The sequence below is a fragment of the Oryza brachyantha genome, chromosome 3 (genome assembly GCF_000231095.2).
Source record: "Oryza brachyantha chromosome 3, ObraRS2, whole genome shotgun sequence".
In the NCBI taxonomy this organism is placed as follows: Eukaryota; Viridiplantae; Streptophyta; class Magnoliopsida; order Poales; family Poaceae; genus Oryza; species Oryza brachyantha.
This window is the reverse complement of record NC_023165.2, coordinates 9449520-9463069: the sequence shown is the minus strand read 5'-3', so window position 1 is coordinate 9463069 and position 13550 is coordinate 9449520. Positions and strand designations below refer to the sequence as shown.

The window sequence follows — 13550 nt, the reverse complement described above, 5'->3', positions numbered from 1 at the left end:
TTTCGGCTGAAAGGAATGGGAGCACATAGCTTTATTATTCTATCAAGAGAAGCATACTCAATGAAAAACCAACTCATAAGTTACGCTCCAACATAAGTCTTATCTCAAGGTTTACTGAAAGTTATATGGCTGGACCTCACTCTAAGTGGGACATTGATCTTGATAGTAGTATGCTTGACAACACAAGCTTAAAGATGGAAGAAATGCGTCAGAGTAATCTAGAAAATGAGTTTCTTGATGATGATATGGATTGGATGGTATTGCTAAATGAAAAACACAAGTTAGAAGATGCTCCTCATCAAAAAAGAAGACCAATACCAAAAAGATGATTTTGCATCTATTTTTAAATTTTAATTCAATCTATGTTTTTAATTACAATATTTAAATTTTACTATAATTGTGTGGAGCATGAATTCATGACTCATTAACTTCTGCTTATTAAATAAAGTACTTTGATAAAATGTAAGAATTATATTTATGTATTTATTTATTCATTATGTAGTAGTACATTGTTGATGTACATACTTAGGGTCGTCAAACTTGGCAAGAGGAGATCACGGCCATTGACCCGGATCAATTGGGGTCACAACCCTCAACCCACATCATCGAATTGGGGGTCATCGACTTATCCTTATTGGGACCGCGATCCATCCATGTGAACTGGCATCTCAGAGAGGTATAGTCAAGTCGTACCATACTTTTGCCTAATGTCGTCCCGCGCCCCTCAACCTCGTTCCTCAACCCAGTTAACCCACTATTCTAGTGACTATGCAATTGTGAAATCATTGGTTATTGATTGGATTTTTCACCCTTCCTCAATGAACCCTCCATGGCTACATATATTGATTTCCAACAAGAAGATAGTGCTTGGTGGAAAAAGATTTCCATCTACCATGTTCTTATAGAGCTTAAAGCCTTAGCACCTTGGTCATGAAGGCCATATCCAGCTATCATAGCATTCCGTACTATTGAATATGCTCCGATCTTTAGAAAGCTTTCGTACTTTGCCTACACGTCAATGAGCATTATCTTGGCATACACATTGGGAACCAAGTCGAAGGAGGAGGTCTAAAAATCAAAATGCTCTAGCTCAAGATCCAACAAAACAACCATGAAAAAAACGAGAGAAGAATCGATGGACCAAATCTACAGTTAATCAACCAAGAACATCAGATCGAGGCAAATACTGAACACCTCGACAGACTTGGCTTGTAAGAGATAGAGCTCTCGTGGTTCTCCTCCTCCTCGGCTGACTGCACCCAACATGACGGTGCTAGCACTAGCAATGGCAATGAGCATGACAAATACCCTGGCGGTGAGGGAAGTCACATCCTCATGACGTAACTCGCTCCTCCACACCTCGATGGACAATATGAAGTAGATCTGTTTCGGACGGAGCTCCTCCACCGTTCGCACAATGACACTCAGGCGCCGAGGTGGTTGTGGACAATGAAGAGACAAATCAGACAATGAGGTTCAGCTTGTGAGGGGAGACGGTGCACCTCGCGAGACGAAACAATTTGACGGGAAAATTTTCGATCTCCCAGAACTTGGTTTGTTTTCCCGTGAAAGCCACACGGATTGGGGTGGGAGAATTTTTCCAGCTCGTGGGCTTCCGAATTTGCAAGTAACTTAGCCGTGAAAGTTTTCCTCGTGGATTTTTCTCCCGGGAATTGGCTGGGTTTCCAACGGGATCCTGGCCCGCCAAACAAGGCGTTAGCAAGTCAGCAGGTATATTGGTGGAGACTGGAGAGAGGAACCCTTTCCATCCATCCATCCATCTCGCCTGGCAGCGAAGGTGTGCCCGAAGGAGGGAGAGGAATCAGAAAAGCCTCCGCGTGGGGGGGGGGGGGGGGGGGGGGGGGAAAGCAGAGCGGGCGAGGAGGCGTGTCGGGCGGACGCTGGCGCGGCTCGCGCCCCCGCCGCCATGGCGTCCTCGTCGTCCAAGGCCTCCGATTCCTCCTCCCACCGCCCCAAGGTGGGCGCCCTCGCCTCAGCCTCGACTCCCCGCGCCCGATTCCCCACTCCGATTTCCTTCCCCAATCTGATCGGGTTCGCTGTTTTATCTTCTCTCTCTGTCTGGTGCTGTGCAGCGGCTGGATCAAGGGCCGGGGAAGGACGCGGCCGGCCTCGTCGCGCTCCACGGGAAGCTGACGCAGCTGAAGCGCCAGGTCCAATCCACCCGCCTCGCCGCGATCAAGGCAAGCTCCCGCCGATCACGCATCTCTAACACTAAACCTCGCACGGGAAGCGTCGGTGATGGCCTTGGATTGCTCAATGATCTGACGGTGGGTTGGTTGGGTTCTTGCTTTTTGTGCAGGAGAGGGTAGAGGCGAACAGGAAGGCGCTGCAGGGGCACACGTGCGCTCTGTTCGATGTCGCCGCGGCGGCGGAGGCGGCATCAAGGGGCGCCGAGGGCGGCAACGCACTGTCGCAGCGCGCAGCGGAGGGGCGGCGCAGGCTCGTCGGGTGGGACTCGGCGAGCGGATCGGGAGAGAGGGAGCTGGTGCACTTACAGGAGGAAAACCTGGCTGCCGGGACGCTCGTGCTCTCGAGCTCTGGCAGCGGCGCCTCGCATAGGACCGTCGTCCAGCTTGTGATGCTGCCCGTCGTTGAGAAGATTCCGCCCTACACCACGTGGATCTTCCTGGACAAGTATAGTACTTCTACATGCTCATTCCTCCGATCAGATTACTTGTCAGTTGATTGCTTTGCAGTTTAAGTTTTACAAGAGTTAGGAGGAGTTATGCTATGTAATGCGCCAGTAGATACGATGTTGTGCAAAATGTACTAGTCAGATTCAGTTATGATGCATGAAATTAAATTAAATTATTTACCCATACAAGCTATAGAAACCAGATATCATCTTCGGCCAGATATTTCAAACTTCACGACTTTTGGACCAGTAGAAGCATTTGGAAACAAGTGTTGGCTCAGACATAGCACTCAGGTAGTGGTGTTCATGTGTTTGTTCGTTTGCAGATGAGAAAGAGCACTAGTTTGTCAGGATGATTTGTTTTTTTTGAAAAGATTTAGCTACTTGAATGATGAGTCATGCTACTTATCTTAAGTTTATTTGCTGATTAATTCCAAAGTACTTATTTTGTTTCATATACATGCTGCGTTGGTGTAACAAAAAAATATACTGGATTCCTGTTGTCTTCGATGTTTTACTCTGGTTTAAACAACACAGCGCAGAAACCAAAGAATGGCCGATGATCAATCAGTTGGTAGGAGGAGAATTTACTATGACCCAATTGTCAATGAGGCGCTGATCTGCAGTGAAAGTGATGATGACATTCCAGAGCCAGAGGAGGAGAAACATGTTTTCACGGAAGGAGAAGATCAGCTAATATGGTAAAAATATGGACATTCAACATTTTTTTCTATTTTCTATCGAATATGCTGTGATCATCCCAATACTATCCGTTATCTTCAGAATAAGAATTTTTTTTATATGCAAACGTTGGCCTAGCTGACCGTGCTTAACTGTACAGGAAAGCTACTCAAGATCATGGGTTAAGTCGAGAGGTTTCAAATGTCCTCTGCCAGTTTGTTGATGCAACTCCTTCAGAAATTGAGGTTGTACGCTTCTCTTTGAGGAACATTTGAGCCTGTCACTGCTAAATTATACACCCCTTATCTACAGATGTCTTTTTATATTACCCTAAAATGTGATTATGACTCTGTTGTTTCTATGAAAATACTAGGAAAGATCAGAAGTTCTTTTTGAGAAATATGAGAAGCAGTCTCAATCTTCTTACAAGACAGAAATGCAACTTTTTCTTGACAAGACCATGGATGTGGCTTTAGATTCTTTTGATAATCTCTTCTGCCGGAGATGTTTGGTATATTATACTTCTGGCATTCTGTTCCTTATAGTTCCCTTTTAAATGCTGCGTTTTCCCCCTCTGTTCAACTGCATTCTCGATGTTTGAATTACTTGTTAATATCTTATATCTTTTTATTCAGGTTTTTGACTGCCGTCTCCATGGGTGCTCCCAGAACTTAGTATTCCCCGTAAGTCATAAGTTATTCGCTGTTGGACTGTTGTAAAGATTTGATCTTTCTACTTTGCTCATCCTACAAAATGGAGGCAGTTATCCTGCTATTTGGTGAAAAAAAGAAAAACTTTGTCGGAGTGATATATAAATTTTTACCGCTAACTAAATCTTTTGCTTACCAGAGCGAGAAGCAACCATATGGTCATGACATTGATGAAAACAAGAGACCGTGTGGCAATCAGTGTTACCTTCGAGTATGTGTCCCTCAAGTTTGGAGTTATATCAGTTAGTAAATTTGTTTGTAAACCTTGAATGTGCATAATTTTCCCATTTTCCCCTAAGAGAACTTTTATTGGTGTGGAATATCGAGATCGTACCAATAACTTTGCCAAGATGTGTAGTTAATATACCTTGCCATTCTCAGCAGTATTGTTCAAAGAAATTTCTTAGCACAGGCTTTGGTTAGCCAGGTGTGAGCCTTGACCAGACTGACATATACGTCTGCAATAAAATAAATAATTTATGGAGTATATTATTTTCTAGTGGAGAATCTAATGGAATTTGTATTGAAAACATACTGTTAGTTCTATTGTCTGGCTTGTTGGACTTCAGGATCGTAAATCCGTCCCTCCATACAGAAGATACACTGTTATGAAGTATGGATCATGCAAGTGGCATCACAGATAACACCCTGGCTTCTGCTGCTGTTACTGTCCTGTGCAAATGTGCCATACGACATGCTAGACAACTATGGAAGATCCATCCCTTGATCTGATTTGTTGCCTGAACTTTTTAAACAATGATACATCTTCATCCTTTTAATCCAGAAAAAAGAACAAAAAAAGACTTCATCCCACAAAATTCATCCAATGTATGGTCTCATTTTTCTACTAAATTCCACTCCAATTTGGCCATGCGATCTTACGTATATTTTAGTCAGTGTGCTTATCAACATTTAATTGACCCTTTTAGTGCTTTTGATTGATGCAACTTATTTAGTTTATTTGTCGGTTGAAGCAAGCTTATGAACTACCCAAAAATTGCAGCAGTTGCTCTGTTGTTGTTGAGGCTAATTTTGATTTTTTTTTCTCAGAGGAGAGAAGGCCATCAAGATATGTGCAATGATGATCACAATGCTTGTACAACATTTAATATGGATTCAAGATCTTCCTCACTTAAACTTGGTGCTACGATATTGTCTGAATCAGAAGATTCAAACAGAGAGGAAGATAACAATAAATCCACCTCAGTTGTTGAAACCAGCAGGTCAAAAATAGCTAATGCTGAATATGCTGTCAAAAGTGCAACACCACCTCCTGGAGATACTTCTGAAACTGAAAATGTATCCCCTGACATGGTCCTAAAAAATTTTGGCAGGCGTAAGATTTCAAAGCATGCCTCCAGGTCTAACGATCATTCACCTGATAAAAGGCAGAAGATTTGTAGTTCACAGTTTTCTTTTGCAACCAGTGTACTGAACGAGCAACATGTTCCAGAAATTGGTGATACATGTCCAGATTCCAGAGAATCTGTAATTGATCAACTTAATCTGGATGACCCTAATAAGAAAATTTCTACCAAAGATATGTGTGCTGGAAGCACAACTAATACTACTGAAGATGCTTTACGAGATAATAATAATTTGTTCACTTCCAGCAAGGATCACTCTATTTCTCTTTGGAGTGCTTTAGAGAGAGATTTGTACTTGAAGGGAATTGAGATATTTGGGAAAAACAGGTAATTCTTTTACTCATGGAGTGACTCCCTCCCTTTTTTTTTGTTGGAAGTGCTAGTTCCCCTGATATTTGAAAATACTCTCTCCATTCTATATTTATAAGACTTTCTAGTTTTGTCTAGATTTATCTATGGATCAATGTATGTTTTATATGTGTCTAGATTCATCAGCACCCATATAAATCTAGACAAGGTCGAAAGGTCTTATAATATGGAATGGAGGGAGTATTATTTATTGAAAACCATAATTTAAGTTGAGTTCATAATGGTATACGGTATGCCACAGTTGTCTCATAGCTAGAAACCTATTGTCTGGCCTGAAGACCTGCATGGAAGTGGCTAGCTACATGTACAACAATGGTTCAGCAATGGCAAAGAGACCTCTATCTGGTAAATCCGTTTTAGGTGACTTTGCAGAAGCTGAGCAAGTTTACATGGTATGTTTTGACTGCCCTTGTTAGTTTACATTTTTAGATAGGGTATGTATAATTCTTCTTAACGTTTTCAGCACGTATGCATTATGTATATACATACATATATATATATAGTTTCTCATATAGCAGGAATTACAAACTTCTGTAAGTAGTTATACTTTGGTTGTTGCTTGTCCTCCTGATATTAAGTTATGTAGTCATTATATTGGATTAAATTTCTTTCGGCACACGAAGTGAAGAATCTTCATAAGGTTCTTTTCTATATCTATACTCTTTAAAAGAAGTATCGGTGGTGATAGTGAATCTGCCACCCCACCAGTCCCATCATAAATTTAGCAAATTACCCCTTGAACTTAATCTAAATGAACAACCACTTATTTTAAATTAAGGTGAATATTCCCTATAGAAAAAAAATATAGCACATTTCATGGAAATATATTTTACTTACTTTTGGCAATATTATAAAAAAAAACTTCTTTTATCCGTAGCAAAACATGGGCATTCAACTATTTTTGAAAGAAGCTTGGACATTGTTCCTAAAACTGGCCATTTTTATAACTTGTAGATTTCCTCATGTTTTCATCTATTAGGTGGTTAGGGAAAAAAATATGTTTTATTGTGATGTGTAGACAAATTCCGCAGATCCTATGAGGTTGCCTTTTTTGGCTTCTAAGCACATATTTATAACGTTGAACAAAAATGTCAAAAACTGATAATCCAATATTTTGTAACGTTAACAGAGAACAGGTTGTGCTGCAGCTACTATGAGAGTGCATGCCACTGAATTCTATTTGGAATCAATCCTGTTGCTTGTTACTACCGTTTACAATCCAAAAACCAGCTTTTCTGCCAAAAGCCAAAACACAAGTATATTTTGGCTCATATACAACCGCTATTTTTTACTCTAGTAATTTGAATTTTTTTCCATTTTCAATTTATTTTTCTCCAGTGACATAATTATTTGCCAATCCTTTTGTAGGAGCAAGATTTGGTGGCAAGGACAAGAATTTGTCGTCGTAAGGGCCGAGCTCGAAAGCTCAAATACACTTGGAAGTCTGCAGGGCATCCAACTGTTAGAAAAAGAATTGGTGATGGAAAGAAATGGTATACGCAGTATAACCCATGTGGGTGTCAGCAAATGTGTGGCAAAGATTGCCCCTGTCTGGAAAATGGAACTTGCTGCGAGAAGTATTGCGGGTATGTTCGAAGAAATTTTTAAATTCTGTTGAGTAGAGATATGATTTTCCATTACTTTTCTCATCGATGGGTGTATGAACTATGAACCTGTACTGTGCAAATTAAATGAAATATTGCATCAATTCACTTGTGCATTTTTCATTATGTTAGCTTAAAGCAAAAAACTTCACACTTACTTGTTTAACTTATTATCATCAATAGGTGTTCAAAGAGCTGCAAAAACAGATTTAGAGGCTGCCATTGCGCAAAAAGTCAATGCAGAAGCAGACAATGCCCATGTTTTGCAGCCAACCGCGAATGTGATCCAGATGTTTGCAGAAACTGCTGGGTGAGGTAATCAGCATGCTTACACACTTAAGGACACTACCCATCTTGCATGCAAAGCAATGCCCATGCAATTCGGTTAAATCTTTTAAGATAGACTTACGAAATTGCAGTTGGCTATCATATGCTAATTTAGGTTTATTTTATATATTTATGTATTACATGTTACATGCATGTCGTTCGTTCTCTTCAGCTGTGGAGATGGTTCACTAGGAGAGCCACCGGCAAGAGGTGATGGCTATCAGTGTGGAAACATGAAACTCCTCCTGAAACAACAACAACGGGTGAGAGCTCTAGTCCTGTATTGTTGGCTACTTGGCTTGTCTTTCCACATCATTGCACTGTACCTATCTTAACTGGGTTGTTTGTTTGATCCTGGACCAGATTTTGCTTGGAAAGTCTGATGTTGCTGGTTGGGGTGCATTCATTAAGGTTAGATCACTGAAAAGCGCCTTTGGATATGATGCATTTTGCCTTTTGGCTAATTCCCTTTCTTTCTTGCAATATGTAGAACCCGGTAAATAGAAATGATTACCTAGGTGAATACACCGGCGAATTGATTTCTCATAGAGAAGCAGACAAGCGTGGCAAAATTTATGATCGAGCAAACTCGTCGTTCCTATTTGATTTAAATGAACAGGTGTGAACGCACACTCTTCATTTTTGGGCTGTTGGATTGTTGGAACAGGTAACCTTAATTTGATATGTTCTTGCAGTATGTATTGGATGCTTATCGCAAGGGGGACAAACTGAAGTTTGCAAATCACTCGTCCAGTCCTAACTGCTTTGCAAAGGTAATGATTGATTTTACTGAACAAATTCTTCCACCCTCATCTTTTCACTTCTACATATGCTAGTCAAACTTTGAATCTTCAGCCTTAAATTTGGAGTTGATTTTAGGATTTTTTTCACCATAGTTTATTCTTCAGCCTTTGGTTTTAGATTGCTAAGAATATGTGCATAAAAGTTTTATTCACAAATTATTTTTCATTTAAAAATATGTCGTACGTCAATTTCCCTTCATCACCCCCTTCATCATGCTCGGTTGCCTTCCTCGTTCTGATTCCGTATGCCCGTCCAGGTTATGTTGGTGGCTGGTGATCATCGGGTTGGTATCTATGCAAAGGACCGCATTGAGGCTAGCGAGGAACTCTTTTATGATTATCGCTATGGACCTGACCAGGCCCCAGCTTGGGCAAGGAGACCGGAAGGGTCAAAAAAGGATGAAGCATCTGTCTCTCACCATCGAGCGCACAAAGTTGCTAGATAGTCGAAGAGTAGCTCCAGATGATACCGGCACCTGTAAACTATATCGTCATTGAAATACATTTTAGTTCTAGTCCATTATACAAGGTCTATTCGTTGGCATAATAAGCATATTCTATATTCCTTGTTCTTGGTAAATAAACTGAGGTATCGGGTATGCGAATAAAAGAAAAATAAGCCGTTGGCAACTTTATTTGTACAAAGTTTGGAATTTATGCTATGTATAATTTTTGCCTTTACTCTGAAATTGGTTCTCCAATATTAGACATGAATCTCTACTTTGCATTTGCGAGCTATTATTGTATACTGTAGTTTTTCTGGTCTCGGTTCCAATCAGGACTCTCGTCATTATATCGCATGTTCTTGCTCGTAATTCGTAAAAGCTAGTGATGCGAAACGAATGTATCTTCTGTTGAAGAGATGCATTGGACGATTGGAGTAGGAAAATGAGTGCTCGCTCTTTTCAAAAGCCCCTATTACATAATTACAGATTGCAGTGTTGAATTTGGATATATATAGTCATAGTCTCGTGACACGTAGTGACTAGCCTGTTACACCATTTTCTTGTGAGGATACTAGATGGTAGAACAACAGTTCATTCCATGCATCTGGCACTCCAGGAAGGCACCAGTGGCTGCAATCCTGGATGCTCGATGCTGCCAAACCTACTACTCCCTTCCTCCCATACACGGATGGATGCCCATCTATCCTGAGCCCGGATAGATTGGTAATGTTCAGAATTGTCACATGCGTCTTCATTTGCCGTGTTACATGTTCCAACATCATGTTCATCTCAGGCACCGGCCTTACACGAGTGTCATTGAGAGGCAGCGTGCTCTCTCTGCAGTGTCCCCCTGAATTCCACTCTCCGCCGCTGCAGACAGGGATAAGTTGCTAAGCTGCTGCATCAAGTTTCGAGTGCTAAGATTGAACAGCTGAGGAAGCAAACCTGAAATGCGACGGGGATGAGCTTCGGAAGAACACTCGGGTTTTCCTTGGATTGATGTAATGGTCAACCCATGATCCCCATGTGGCTAGTGCTTTAAGGAAAGCTGTCGAGGCGTCGAGATGGGGATACACATGATCACCTTCTTGATAGTAGTTCACTCTGAAAATGAAATGCATCTGTAAGAGGCTATCATTAAGCTGCTAGACCTAGTAGTATATAATAGTATGACAGAACTAGTGTTACTCTGCAAGTCCCTAGTTTTAAGAAACAGGAATGTCAAAATCTGCATGAACAGATTAATTTGGTTGCACTACAGCAAGCAGGAATGTTTCATTCACATTTGTCAACACTCACCCAGCTTTTGTTTTGTGATGCGACCACCAATGAGCAGTGTTGAACACAAGAAAATCAGCGCCCCTCCATTTTGATGAGGTGCGATCGATGGTATCAATGCGTAGCGTTCTTGTGCGCTTCTGGCCAATTCTTGCCTTGCCTTCATGCACCAAGAAATGTGTCACATGGTACTCCACACTACAGTTGTAATCCTGCAGCAACCTCAAGATAAATCTTATCTACTACACTCAAAACACTGAACATATTCAATAGTCAATATTAGATCATACGAACCAAAAACTTAAAGTTGTAATCTCCTCTCTCTTTAGTAATCCTGCGGCCCCGAGCTTCATGAATCCTTGCAGGATCTGAGACTGCCCCTCTCAGCAAGCACATCATGGATTCCCACTGGTTTCTGTTAATGGAGTCTCCGATAAACACTAGTCGCTTTCCTTGCAACATCTCAAGCATTTTCCTAGCATCGAACCTGCCAAAGCAAGCAAATGTTCTTCTCAATAACCTCAGCAACTGAGAAACTGCACACATGCATCATATATAGTCATAGACATTGTGCAGCACCTCGGGATACTGCAATGTGTTGGCTGCCACCTCCACTTCATGTAGCTTCGATCCATTCTTCCATTTGCTTCGCAGCTGAATCCTTCGTCTATGAAGGGGCACAGATCACTCGTGTAGAGTGGATAGCTCTCATCGAACACCCACCTCCCATCATATACATTGCACAATAATGTTGCATTGCTTCTCACCACATCCACCTTGCTCCCCACCGTTTCCTGAACCGGATCAGTGTTTTGCCTACTTGGACTGGATGGAGCTGCTCCAGAGCTGTTCAGTACTGTCGAATGAGCCTCCAATTGTTGCACTTGTTGAGAAGTATAGGCTTCTTCTTCAGAGGAATTTCCACTTCCTCCCACTGCTGGGCCTGAAGCTTCCATGGTTGAATTGACATGTTGCACAGACTTGAGTTTCTTCGGTTCCTCTCCTGGAGTGGCTGCTCCTTGGGAAGCAGACGCATTGCTAACAAGAAATGGCGTCGCCATTGCCGAACCAGCAGCTCCTCTGGCTGTTTTCTCGACTGCTGCGGAATTGGGTTTCTCCAAAACCGCATCTTTCGCCGGCTTATTAACATCCCCACCTCCAGCATCGGCTCCTTCCAATGCCATGGCCTTATCCGAACCCTCACCATTCGCGGGAGCTTGGCCCTTTTCGCTTCCCAGTTTCGCCTCCATTGCCGAACCCACGCCTCGCCCGGACGGAAAACCTCCAGCATCTGAGCGGCGGGCTGCTTCTGCTTCCCCGAAGCTCCCGTTCCCGCTCCCGCCCGCGAGAACCGCGACCTCTTCGACCTCCACCGCCGCGCCGCTCGTGGAGCCCCCACCACCTGCAGCAAGAACCGGCGCCCGCGCAATGGCGGAGGCGGCGGCGTTCCCGCCGAGGGAGGAGGAGGCGACGAAGGGGAGGTGGAGCGGGCGGCCGAATCGGAGGGCGAAGAGGGAGAAGAGGAAAGAGAAGAGGAGGGAGGAGGAGGCGAAGGAGAGGAGGATGAGGCCCTTGGGGCTCAGGAGGCAGTAGCACGAGGTGGACGACGAGCTGCTGCTCCTCTGCCTATCCATCCCCGCGTCCGGCGGCCTACGGCTGCCGCAGAGGAGGAAGCAAGCCAGCGGCTGGTGCGGCAGGCAGTGGCGGCGTGCGGCGGCGAGCCGGCGACGCCCTGGCGAGCCGTGTAGGTGAGGTAATAAATGGCGCGGCGGCGAGGCAGGCGGATTCGAGCTGGCTGGCGTCAGTGCAACGGAAACGGGCTTTCGGGTGTTGTGTTGTGGAGCAAGTGCAACGGAAACCGCACCTGCTTCGGTTCTTCTGAGCCTCTTTGACTAGTCTTGACCGCTGTTTCTTTGCTTTGTGTTAGTAATAAAAGGGAGCATGACGCAGCCAGTGATTAGAACAATCCTAACGAAGGAAATTGGTGATGTTATTACCATATAAACACTACTAATTCATATATAAATTTAATATTATTTATTTTTAATTATATCTTACGTGTTACTTATAAACAATTTTTTATATAAGATATGATTTTATTCCGTCTCTTCGGTTACTCGTTTGACGTATTATCTTTTATAAAACAAATTATTTAACTTTATAGATATTATCTTAGTCATTGCATTTTAAATACCCTTAGAGAGCGTTTGAAACCGATCAACTCAGAACACTTTTCCTTTTTTACATGCGCACGCTTTTCAAGCTATTAAATGATGTATTTTTTAGAAAAAAGTTTTATATAAAAGTTGTTTAAAAAATCATATTAATTTATTTTTTAAGTTTATAAAAGCTAATACTCAATTAATCATGTGTTAATGGCTTTTTTCATTTTACGTGTGTGTTGATTAGATAATTTGGACACGAACGGTGCCTTAGCAGTTTCTGAATATAAATTGTTATGTTAGGTACTATCACCCATTAATTAGGACCACAAATGAAACAGTTTGCAGGTGTATCCGGCAATACTTTTGGATACCCGTTCAACTCCGGAGCATTATGATTCTGAACTTCCGATGGAATCGTCCAAGCTCGTCACTGTTGATTAGGATACAGAATGGGTCCGGTTGTGTTATTTTATGGACTGAAGATTATTTATTTTTATTAGTTATTTAATAGTTTAAATAATAACATTAAGTTGAGAAACTATTTTAGAACTGTGAGATAATAAATGTGTATATAGAAATCTTTTTTAAAATATACAGTTTAACCATTTTAAGAATATATGCACAAAAAAACTAAAAAAATACGAATAATGTGTGTGTGAAACGACACAGATCACACCTGCCGACACAAGACGTACTACGGTCTCAAGAACATCACCTAAAAATTAGATAAAACCCTGGGAAATCAAAAGCTCCCATCGTTTCTCTTTTTATAAGCTAAAGTTTAAATTCTAAGCTTTACCTCACAGTTAATTTGATGTTTTATGGTAGTTTATTTTACATCATTTATTTTTTATATATAATTAAACATAAATTATTTTTTTATTTACAATTAAGTTATTTCTAAAAGGCGATACTTTGAGAGCCGATTAGCCGAAGTACCTTGTAATACTGCTATAGAGGTCACTGGTCAGAATCGCTGAAATATGCTTGACAAAAAAATTGCATTTTTTGTGAAAATTCATGACATTGAAATACTATTCCATACTAGCTAGCTCATGGTTATACTACTACTGACAGTCCGGTATAGTGGTGTGCCCTCTTCGCGTAATAATATGATAATCACACAATTAACGCCTGTGCTATG

At 41.8% G+C, this 13550-nt stretch overlaps 2 protein-coding genes across 3 annotated transcripts; one reads left to right on the top strand and one right to left on the bottom strand.

Moving 5' to 3' along the window:
- Positions 1 to 1873: 1873 nt before the first annotated feature.
- LOC102702548 (histone-lysine N-methyltransferase EZ1) lies at positions 1874 to 9195 on the top strand. 2 transcript variants are annotated; one of them, XM_006651249.3, is made up of 17 exons: positions 1874 to 1978; positions 2094 to 2201; positions 2321 to 2655; positions 3199 to 3357; positions 3498 to 3582; positions 3711 to 3848; positions 3973 to 4020; positions 4187 to 4258; positions 5098 to 5741; positions 6025 to 6175; positions 7152 to 7369; positions 7571 to 7702; positions 7887 to 7977; positions 8078 to 8125; positions 8205 to 8333; positions 8410 to 8487; positions 8775 to 9195. In XM_006651249.3, exons 1-17 carry the CDS (start codon positions 1928 to 1930, stop codon positions 8961 to 8963), a joined length of 2676 nt encoding a protein of 891 aa, XP_006651312.1. In that variant the 5' UTR covers positions 1874 to 1927; the 3' UTR covers positions 8964 to 9195. The 2 variants fall into 2 exon arrangements, with proteins under 2 accessions (XP_006651312.1, XP_015690895.1); XM_015835409.2 differs by lacking the exons at positions 1874 to 1978; positions 2094 to 2201 and having other exon boundaries at positions 2589 to 2655; positions 3194 to 3357.
- A 197-nt stretch (positions 9196 to 9392) lies between these two features.
- On the bottom strand, positions 9393 to 11891 carry LOC102700223 (protein trichome birefringence-like 6). The gene is made up of 5 exons (XM_040522439.1): positions 10821 to 11891; positions 10536 to 10728; positions 10263 to 10453; positions 9909 to 10067; positions 9393 to 9833 (listed from the first exon to the last, which is right to left on the bottom strand). Exons 1-5 carry the CDS (start codon positions 11873 to 11875, stop codon positions 9503 to 9505), a joined length of 1929 nt encoding a protein of 642 aa, XP_040378373.1. The 5' UTR covers positions 11876 to 11891; the 3' UTR covers positions 9393 to 9502.
- Between the last annotated feature and the right edge of the window lie 1659 nt (positions 11892 to 13550).